This window comes from Streptopelia decaocto (genome assembly GCF_964273445.1).
Source record: "Streptopelia decaocto genome assembly, chromosome: 1".
In the NCBI taxonomy this organism is placed as follows: Eukaryota; Metazoa; Chordata; class Aves; order Columbiformes; family Columbidae; genus Streptopelia; species Streptopelia decaocto.
In genome coordinates, this window is record NC_138663.1 from 103,639,343 (window position 1) to 103,650,846 (window position 11,504).

General features: G+C 39.4%; 1 protein-coding gene across 2 annotated transcripts; it reads right to left on the reverse strand.

The window, feature by feature from the left end:
- Positions 1 to 946: 946 nt before the first annotated feature.
- PIGA (phosphatidylinositol glycan anchor biosynthesis class A) lies at positions 947 to 10,357 on the reverse strand. Of its 2 annotated transcripts, XM_082070229.1 has the most exons (7): positions 10,239 to 10,357; positions 9,310 to 9,974; positions 8,625 to 8,757; positions 7,360 to 7,492; positions 5,734 to 5,940; positions 3,805 to 4,109; positions 947 to 3,125 (listed from the first exon to the last, which is right to left on the reverse strand). In XM_082070229.1, exons 1-6 carry the CDS (start codon positions 10,277 to 10,279, stop codon positions 3,846 to 3,848), a joined length of 1,443 nt encoding a protein of 480 aa, XP_081926355.1. In that variant the 5' UTR covers positions 10,280 to 10,357; the 3' UTR covers positions 947 to 3,125; positions 3,805 to 3,845. The 2 variants fall into 2 exon arrangements, with proteins under 2 accessions (XP_081926355.1, XP_081926354.1); XM_082070228.1 differs by having other exon boundaries at positions 947 to 4,109.
- Between the last annotated feature and the right edge of the window lie 1,147 nt (positions 10,358 to 11,504).

An 11,504-nucleotide genomic window follows, 5' to 3' on the forward strand; every position in this document is an offset into this window, starting at 1 on the left:
TCAAAGCAAGATGACTGGGGAAAAAAAGGAGACAGAAAACCTTTATCTCAACAGGAAGAGAGAGCCCATTTCTTTTCTTAGCAGTTTGATCTAATAAATTACACTACTTCCCATAGAAGCCTTGCCTCATTTTTGGATCCTTGGATCAGCACACTTACAAAATCCCTCCTTTTGAAAAGAGATGGATAGAGTGACTCACCGCTTGCTCTCACACAAGCAAATACAGGACTCATCTCACTTACCTGCCCAGCATTGCACCACCCAACACCCAGTTACCTAAGCTCCTGCTGCTGCCTGGGCAGGAAGGCAGCAAATTCCACCAGGTAATTAATTAATTGCCCCCATCTGCCTCCAATACTTGTGCTAGCAGGGGAGGGCTACTGCTCCAGCTGCACATCACTCACCCCTAATTAAACAACCAGGTGTATACAGGACAACCAGCCTATGCACAGTTAAAGTTCAGTGAATCCTGCACAAATATCATCTCCAGAGTTATGACAGTGTTGAAGAAAGTCAGAATCTGAAAACAATCCAATCTACCTGTTAAGTTTACAAGAAAAATGCATAATTTCAGAAAAATGGTAAATTCAAGTGTAGAAATGCATCTTGCGTTTTCTTCCCTTATTAAAAAATATCTACCTTTTATCCAACTATGTCAATGCCAACATAACTAGGAAAAACTGTGGAAGTTGATGTGCTACTGTCATAAAAGTTGCACAACAAATATGATGAGAGTAGTTTAATGGTAGTAAATCAAATATTACAAATATTTAAATATTTTTTTAATTTTAAAAAGTTTGTAAAACCATTTTCTTTTGAGATTGATTTTTTTTTAATCTACTTACATAAAGTCTGTATTTTACTGGAGTAATATAAATGCAATTTTACAATTATTTGCTTACAAGCATATATGAAAAAAATGACTAGCAAGGAGAAATAAACAGCAAAAGGGGAAAAAATAAGTTTATTTTTAAAAGATGCAGAAAAACCTGACCACAAAAATAAGAACATTACAGAGTATTTACCTTCTAACAGATCTACCCACATCCCTAAAACACAGTCTGAATGACAAATCTTACATTCATACTTTAGTGGATACTTGTTCTGGTTTAAAGCACAAGTTTCAATTACCAACATGCTGTCTATACCTTAATTCACAGTGTTTGCATATAACATATTAGAAAAACAATTTTGGCTTGTGCCTGTGGGATGGAATTTAATTGTGGATCAATGGTCCCTTCTGGGAAAGGGAGGGACCTTCTCTATAGAAGGTTTTGGGTGTTTCCTTCCACCTCCACGCAGGAGGCTCTGCTCTGTGCAAGACATGACTCAGTATCACTCTCCATTTGGTAACATTTCCTTAGTATTTCATAACGATCAAATATTACCCACAAGCACAACTGAAACATTTTAGACTTTTTAAATAGTGATTTATTTCTAAATACATATTCCTAAAATACGCTCATTATCTCTGCCCATTTTTTTACTACTGTGATTATTTTAAACTTCCATTTCACCCACTTACACTTTTTAAAATGGTGAAGGACTCAGTGACATCATCCTTTACTCCACTGCACGAGGTAGGTAAGTGAATCAGTCCCACAAAGAGTTACGCACAATAAGAGTTACATTACTTGCAAAATAGCATATATATAGTTAAATCAGTTATGGATTAAATTTTTGTGTCAGCTTGTGCAGAAAGTTTTATAATCATCGTCTTTCTCATAAGAAGCCCAACCATCAGTAATGGAAAGAAGCAGTATGGAGGATATTTCTGTACTTTCTAATTGCATGTTCCCACATATTAATGAAATATATTGATTCTTTATGGAAAGATAAATAAACTTTTAGATAAACTGTCGCTTTCTCTTGTAAACAGGATTATAACACAGTTTTATTATGTTATTCCTAAGTACATAAAGTTCCACAAAAGAGAGAAGTATTTTGAATAGATTCTCACAATCTTGTTCAAAATTTTACTTTTGTTCATATACGTTGCAAGAAACCAAAGAGAAATAAAATAGAATCAACAAAATCTTATTAAAAAAATATATGTAACATTTCCCTGGAATGGTAATCAGTATTTTTTAAAAAGTTGTTATAAACTTGAATGTTATGAAAAAAAAAAAGTTGAAAAAGTTAAATGTTACCTTAGTTCCACCCACTTATCCATAATCCGTGTGGCACCATTTTAGCTATCCTCTAGCTTTAATGTATAGTTTGAAAAATTCAAATTGCAATACAATACATATTGTACATTACATATCAAAGGCTAAAAGTTCTAGTAAAAGAAAATAGACTTTGTATATGGCATTTATTTCACATTACCTTCCTGTGTTTCATGAAAATATGTTCTATTAAATTATAAAATGTCAGTTGTTGGGTCACTACATCTCTACACAAACAAGATGATATTAACAGAAGTTACATTTTAAATACTGCCCTTCAAGGGTTTGAAAACAGTATATTCATATTGCAGTTTTAATATTAATACAGTGCTCAACACTAGATAATACTCAGAGTCATAAAATCGTAAAATGTTTAGTCTTCAGTGATGCTGGAAAATGAAATTAACCCAGTGCATTAGGCAGGGCGAGGTTTAGTTTAGGTGGTTGACGTAAATAAGATAAATGCCGCCTCTCACGTATTCATTCACATGTTGTGCTGCCTGTTGTCCCAGGTGTAGATTACTCAGGACTGCTAACAGATGCAAGGAGCCACTTTTTTGGTTTTGTTTGTTTTTTCCCTCTCCACAAAAAACATATCTATTCATTATTTCCATTTAAGGGACGCCTTCCCAAGATTTCACTTGCAGAACCTGTCTGACAGTGTCTCTGATGTGGTCTAACTGCAATCACACACAGTAAACACTGTCCCTCCAAGAGATGGACAGAAATGCCATTTTGGTCATAAGGGGAACAAAATATAAAAATAAAATAAAGAAAAATAAGGAGAGAGAGAGCAGAAACACGATGGTGCTTGTTAAGCCCTTCACAGATTTCTCTCTCACGCACGCACACACACAAATGTATTACTTCCCACTTTGGCATAGTCTGCTGGAGGAATCTTCAGGCCTGAGATGTTTCCGAAGGCTGTATTATCTCTAAATAATATAAAATCTTCACCTATGTAGTTAAAAAAAAAGGCTGTAAGCTTACATCACTTTCACACATGTAAGTGAACAGAACAAATTTAGCACCTCTGAAAAGATCAAAACTTCATGATGGAGTTTTGATTTAGCACTAGAATGATTCAGCTCTGACAAGGGGAGAACTTCAAAATAATAACGCTATGCAGGCAAAACACTATCACTGGGACACAACTGCTAGAACCAAGTCTCTCAAATCTCCATGGTAATAGACTTAATGACTAATATCAAGTGTGATTTTCATCTTAGAAGAGAAAAAGTGTGGTTTTTTGGTTTTTTAAGTAAATATTTTAAATAGATGTCAAAATAAAAATCACAGTAAATATCAGGAATTAGCAGGGAGTACTGTAAGATAATATTTTTTCTGGTTTGCTTTCCCAAATACCACTACAGTTTACAGTCACCTTCTGTAATATTCATGTTGTTGAGAAATATCTTGTATTTTTGTCTCAAAAACTTTTGACACATATAAAACCTCATGTTCTCCTCCCAGCTTTAAGTGCAAAAGAGATGCCTATAAATTTGCATGAATCCAAAACTAAATTAAAACGTAATTTTAAATTGAGGTAGCACATTTAACCAAGTTTCTTTCCAATAACTTCAGAAAGAAACTAAAGAGTTTTAAGAGCAATGTCTTTATCAGCAAGCATTAAAACCTTTAGTGACTGATGTGTTCTTTCCTCTCCATTTGAGCATTTCAGGAGCTTGGAAGTTCTTCTTTAACTCTTCCTTTTTTCCCAAAAAAATACTGTTTAGTCCATGCTCCTTTAGGTCCTGTGGCATCTATTGCAACATCAATAACGGAATCTGGAGTCATCCACCTCAGAAATGCCAAGAAAAGGAAGTTCAAAACAGCAAAAAGAGCAAAAATACACCCAGTCACTGGGCCACAGTGAGACATTAGTCTGTTAAGTCGCTCATCCATTGGTAAAACCACTTCATCTGCAACCCTGTCATACACCTAAAAGAAGAGACAGGAAGTTAAGATCTACCTCAAAAATCAGGCAGTACTTTGTTGTCAGTATACAAAGTAAATTAGCTATTCCTGACTACTAGATGGGACAACAATTAACCCAAAATAAGCTTTGCAGATTTTAAATGTTGATTTGTGAGTACTGTTCTAGAAATTTCATTAATTTATTTAAGGAGAAAAAGGAAAATAATTTTTTTATTTTTTTGACAGACCTCAAGAGCATTTCACTAAATCGGAAGGCTGCATAGTTTATCTCTCTTTTAAAGTTATATAGGGAGGGCTGGGTTTTTTTAATTAATTGAATGGGTTTTAATCTCATATTCACACCAGTCATAGTAAAAGAGTCTGAACACGCAATTACTAGAGTTTCAACACAAAGATGGATGAACTCATAGATGAGTTGGCAGTCTTCCAAATCTCCATATTTGAACAATCAAGCCAGTCATAATACAATACTGACTTTTATTTAAATAAGTACTAATAATTCTTAGTAAAATTCTTCAAATTCAATTAATATGAAAAGCAAATAAGTACTAATAATTCTTAGTAAAATTCTTCAAATTCAATTAATATGAAAAGCAAATACCTGTTACAACTGCTAAAAAAATTATATATATATATACACACACATAATCCCATGTTTCATAGAACAGAAATATAAGTACCCGCTACACAAAAGATAGGCTTAAAGGATACCGAGTTTTTTCCTTGAGAACATTTCAGACATCATCCCATGGGTCACTTAACGAGCTAACAATTGTCTTTTGTACAATATAAGTTCCATACGAATGTCCTCCAATTACACTAATGTTTTCCTTCACAGAGGTTTCTGTTTTGTTTTAAGAAGAAGCTATAAAGGAAACTGAAATCTAGACTAACTTCTATAAAAAACTTTGCAATTGAAATGTTGCTTAGTTATAAAATCATCAAATGAATTGTACCAACAATACTTGAAAATTACAAAATAAACTGGTTGTACGTGATACTTCAAGGAGACTTGAGAGATATGTATCTGAGTACATAACAATGTAATTAAGAGGCTTGTGATTCAGCTGTTCTCTTGCCTGAAACACAGGGGCTGAAGTCAGAAGCTCAGTTCTAATTCTGAAATACGATTTCAAAAGTGTGATAATTTAGTTTCATTACATCCATGCCTCATATAAATTCAGCTATATTCAGCCTACTCGCATTAAACTACCCCTCATGATTTTAAACCACTTGTTAGCAAGTGGCAGAAAAAATTAGTCATAAATTCTGTCTTTTCTTACATCTTATACAGCTTGTTTTCCAGTTACGGCAGAAAAGTTACTTAATGCAAAGACTGGAAAATATATGAGTAGAAATGTAACTAAAGATCTAGAATGTTCTTCAGAATGTTCATCAGCAGTTATGACTTAGAAAAAAATGCAAATAGAAAAAAGCCACCAATCTAGGAATGTATTTGTGAAAAAAAGTATTTTCTGAATCTTTTTAAGCCATGCATGTTTGACAGGAAACACAATGAAAAATTACACTGAAAGGTTAGACAAAGAATGTATGTAGTAGTGTTTTGAAGAAGCAGCTGTTTCCAAAATGTACTTTAAGAGAAGTTAGAAGAAGTAGTTATACATACTTTCTCAGTTCTTTCTGCTACATTCCTCCATGTATAAAATGTCTTTACTTTATTATGAACAGTTTCTGGAGATGGTAGTGTTCCTGATCTGAGCTGGGCAATAGCTTTTTCTAATCCGTCACACAAAGATTTCACGGAGGGTTCACATAAAATAATCAGATTTTCTGGAAGCACCTCAGGAATCCCACCAACTCTTGTACTCACCACCTTTGAAAGAAACAAAAGAAATAGCACACATGTTGCATAGCAATAAAATAGAGCGATGACACTGCTATCACAACGTTTAGATGCAGCACTTAAGATGAATAGGGGGGAAAAAAAAAAAAAAGAGGAGGAAAAAAAAGAGTGGTTGCCATGAAGGCAACACTGATATCGTGTTTTGTGAATTTTACCTGTATGTGAACTAAAGGTCTAGGCCCTAGAAAACACCTAGCACAGCAGATTATCTTTAACTATGTTCAGAATGATTCTTTGATAGTATGATAAAACATAAGACTTGGTCTAATGAATGGTTTATGAGACATCTTTTCTAAAGTTGTTTGTCACAGTACACAACTTAATCTATGTAACCAGATTTTGGACTTTCTCTCCATACTCCCTTACGTAAACTGTTACCTCTACTTGGAGAGGACAGTTTTACGACATCCACCTGTAGTTGATCCTTTCAGACCTACTGAACATTTATAGGAATTTCTTTAAAAGTTCAGTAACTTTAATCTGAATTATTATTTTTAAAGGGAAATCAGAAACTACTAAGGCTCATGTTATGCAATCATCTCTTCAAACAGCAGGCAACAAAAAGGAAATGGCAGAACTTCCAGCCTCTAGAGGGAAAAACAGATGACACGGGAGTAACTGCCACAACTAGATAGTAACTACTACAAAGATATTTGAGGTAAAAGAAGCCCTTACATTTTCTATACTTCTTGTATGTTAGATACTCTCATCGGCCTGTATTTTTAAAAAGTTTCTTTAGATTTTAATGTGAGAATCTCAGTTCTTTAGATCTGTCTGTTTAATTAGAATTGTCAGTCTGAGTTGTAAATAGTCCAGAAAGGGCTCTAACTACTTGCTTTCTCTCCCCTTCTTATCTTAAATCCCTATGTGGTAAGGCCAATACATCCTCAGTTAATATAAGAAAATAAATGTCAGTTCTTGGTGCAGGAAGAAAACAGTTCTAATTCAATAGCTCAGTCCGGTAATTCAGTATGTCTGACTGACCAAAGTCAACCCATGCTCATGCACCATTTATCTCCAACTGCTCTTACAGCAATGTCAAAGTAAACCTTCATGAACACCAGATACCTCACAACTCTTTAAAGGAGTACATACAAAATATCATTTTAGAGAGGCAGTTTGGTTATTTCAAAGAACTGAGAATTAGCAGATCTACATGCTTTGCCCAATTCTGCACAAGTTTTTTCTCGGAGCTTAAGCAGTTAAGGTTAATCCTCAGCTTCCAGGTGATCTGTAAATGGGGATAATATTTGCTCATCTTTGTAAAGACAGAGCCTCAGATGAAATCAAATATTACGAGCACATGGTACTTAATGATGAACTTCGTTTAAATTGGATACATGCATTCTAGATAGTTGAAGGGGTTTGTTTGTTTGTTTTTTAATATACCTGTAAACCACAGCTTGCTGCTTCCACGATTGCCATACAAAAGGCCTCAGTGAGGGAAGTGTTGAGAAAAATATGCCCCTGGACTAGAACATTTCTAACATCCTGGTGTTCCAAGGCTCCTAGGAGACGAACCCTGCATATAAGGAAAAAAAAAAAAGTTAGGTAAACACTAGATTTGTGCTCTAATAATGCTGTATAATGTTACACATACTCTGAAAAATGTACCAATGGTTCACACTTATATAGCGAGAGTAGGAACACAGACATGTTTGTTCCATTTTCTCTAAATATTTTTCCAGCAATGAAGAAATAGAAGACTCTGCTTCTTAATTTCACACTAAAAGAAACATCTGAAAATAAAGTTGAGAGGAGAAGTTGCTCTGTTTTAATGGCACTGCTTCAAAACATCGTTACTGAGCTTTGTAGTTCTGTAAGAGAACCTGTCTTCATGCAGTTAACAATTAAGACCTGTCATCCTTTCTTCATTTAGATCCATTTTCTGAATTTTCAGTGGGAGGTCTGATCAATATCAAAGTCTGGGCACTGGGAGGAAGTACTTAGGATACAATGATCAGAACCTATTATTTTGAAGAGATATCGGGAAACAGTAAAGGGAAAATAAAAATAATACTAACAAACAATTTTATTGCCCATCCAGAGGAATGAAGTACAGAGCAGGCAACAGAAAACAGAGAAAAGAAAATGGAAAATTAACAACCTTGTCCTTGCCACATAAAACTGTCTTTGAATAACAAGAAAAGCACAATGAAATACACAAGTGCATATGCATCACAGAAACATTTTGGTAACACAGTAGCACTAAATGAACATGTTTGCAGTACCATAAAAACACATACTAGATAAACAGTACCCTGAAGAGCTTCATACTGGAGTAAATTACTAGCAGCCATCCTCACAAGCAGCAGTCACGCAAACTAGCTGACTATGTCATATGTGATCCAAGCACCAAAGTTTCAGAGGGCAATATGATAAATTTATGTCTAAGTCAGCTTCCTCTGACTCGAGTGAAGGTTCATACAGTCTATTCCTATGAGTTAACACACAGGATCATAGTCCAGCTCTGAAAGTCTTCAGTCAGTGTCTGGTCTATCTGCCTTGCCATCAATAGATGTCATTGGCTCCAGCCTCAAGGTTTTGGGGTTTGGAGTTTTTTTAGGGGAAGAGAGGCAAGCAGAAAGGGTGTTGCTGTTGTCCTCCCTACCCCTGAAGTACATTGAAAGGTCAAAGACATGCACAGAACCAACCTGTCATGTAGCTGGTATCTCTCCCGGACTTCTTCCAGTATGATTCGTTTTGGTCCTTCTCCTCCAACTAAGAAATGTAACTCTGGATATTTCTGACACAGCTCGGGAATTATACCACTAAGCAAATCTATACCTAGGAATACAAAACGTAGGGCAAGCCGCTATTGTCTTTGATTTTAGGACTTATCATGATGTAGCCTACTGCTATAACTCCACTGAAGAAAAAGAAAAAAAAGTCTCTTGAAGACAGAGTGCTGAATGCAAATTTCTGAAAAAAAAGACAACTTGTGAACTATTAGGAAACAAATATCACAGAAAAAAATCACTTAAGTTGTTCCTTGATTAATTAAAAAAAAGTTACTACACTTCTAACATAATATATAGATTAAGACCTAAATCATAACCCAAATATGAGCCAAACCTTCCATTTTACTAATTTTAATTTTCAATATCTTTAATAGTACAAAAGAAATATACCTCTAAAGCCAGCATGTGCAAATTGAAATGTGCATTTATTCTTCTTGAAAACACAGACACAAAAGCTCAGAACTGCCACCTGACAACTCCTGTTGAAAACCCAATCCATACCATAGATACAGCGTAAGTGGCACCTAACCAAGACCTTTCTTACCATACCCTAAAGAAGAAAATATGTAAAATAAACCTACATTTTAGCTCACATTACCTTTTCTGTAAACAAGTCTGCTGACAACAACAATTGTTATTGTGTTATCATCCCTCCTTGACAGGTCTGGAGTGAAGTCAGTGGGATCAACGGCGTTGGGGATGACAGAGACTATCCGAGGGTCCAGAGCTGCTCGCAGCACTGTGTTTTCCTTACTTGTGTAGGAGACACAGATGATGTGGTTTGTATCACACAAGGACACTGTCAGGAGCTTGTTGGTAAGCACCGAGCTGACATCCGCAAACCCGAAGAGGGAATGGTCAGTGAACACTGTCCGCAGCCCCATGGTCTTGGCATGGAAGAGGGCATCATGGGCCATGGCGGAGAAGGAGCTGTGGGCGTGGACGATGGTGACCCTCTCCCTCACAAATACACACCTGAGCAGGGGCAGGCTGTGGAAGAGCGTGGTGGCCGTGGACTGGTTGTACATCACCTTCAGGGGCAAGTAGTAGACTTTCAGCCCGTTGGTGAGGTAGCGGATGCCCCTCCGTCTGCCGTAGGCGTGGGTGACCACCAGGACCTTGTGGCCCCGCTCGATGAGGCACTGCGACAGCTGGTACACGTGGCTCTCCACGCCCCCCATGTTGGGGTAGAAGAAGTCCGACACCATGCAGACACTGTGCGCCCCCCCCGCCGGCACCCTGGCCGCCATCCCGGGCCTGTTCCTGCCGGGGGGAACCACAAGGCGCCATCACCTGCCTGCGGCCGCCCGCGAGGACGCCCGGCCCCGCTCACCACCGACGTCCCCACCGCCGGGCCCAGCCATTCCTCCCACGCAGGCCGCACCGAGTCCCCGACAGTGCCGTGGGCCCTTTAAGAGGCTGATCGTCCCGGCAACCGGCGGCCGCCTCGAGGGAGCGGAGTGGGGTGGGGGATGGCGAAGGGGGGCGGGGGCGCGCGCGTCGGCGCGCGTGCACGTAAACACGTACCTGCCGGCCGCTGGCGTTCTCTGGGCGCTTCCCGGCGCCATCCCATTTCCGGGCACGGCCGTCCGGTCGCCACGGCAACCGCACGACTATTCCTCCCACACTCCCCTTCCCCGCCCCCCCGCGTCCCCCGCCTGAAACGGGCGCTCCCGCCTCCAGCCCGTCGCAGCGCCGCGGCCAATCGCCGCTCTGCGCTGCTTCACGCGTTAAAGGAAGAGGCCAATCGGAGCGGCCGCAGGACGTCGAGTGCACGGCGGGGGAAGGGACGCGACGCGACGCAAGCGGGGCGGGGAGCGCGGAGTGCGAGACGGGCGGTTGGTTCGGAGGGTCTCGCCTTGGGTGTCTCACTGGTGCTTGGGCCGCGCTACCGAGCCCCAGGGAGCGGAGTGAACCCTCCCCTGCAACAGTGTTGCCGTTGTTATGGTGGGAAGCCTGCCTTGGCCACTTGCTGTCAAAAACAAAACAACACACCTTGTACACAGAAAAGTGTCGCCCAAAGGTATGAAAAAAGTGAGCAGCACACTGTAAAGTCACAGAATCACAGGATGTCCTGAGTTGGAAAGGACCCACAAGGATCATCGAGTCCAACTCCTGTCCCTGCATATGACAACCCCACAGTTCACACCGTGTGTCTGAGGGCGTTGTCCAGTCTCTTCTTGAACACTGTCAGGCTTGGGGCCGTGACACCTCCCTGGGGAGCCTGTTCCAGTGCTCCACCACCCTCTGAGGGAAGAACCTTCTCCTAATGTCCAACCTAAACTTCCCCGGCACATCTTCCTGCCACTCCCTCGGGATCTAGAGATGCCTTAAAGCTCCAAAGGCTTTGGCCTGCCTCCAGTGGAGAAGCTCTTCTGCTATACTCTTTGGCTAAGTCACAGCTTGAACTCCCAGAATGTTACCAAGTTTTCAATCACAAGTGCTGGGACCTTGCTTTCTCTAAATGAAAATAAAAATACAGTGATTTTTACAGACAGTCCAGGAGCTTGAAAGTTGAGAAAAGCAGCTGGTTGTGTGAGTTGTGCTCTCACACCCAAGGCTGGCATCACTTGGCTGTGTGATCCTGGTCATCTGAAGGAGCTTTGCAATCAGCTGTTAGTGGCTTGAGCACCAGCCTGACTGCTGCTGACTGCCAAGAAGGATGTTATCATCTCACCAGGCCAGGGTTGTTCATGCGCTCCCTACATGTTCCCAAAATTATGTTTGGCAGCTACTTCTCCTTGCCAAGATAGTTCTGAAAGGACTTTTGTTAGATCTGTTTCTGTCATCGCT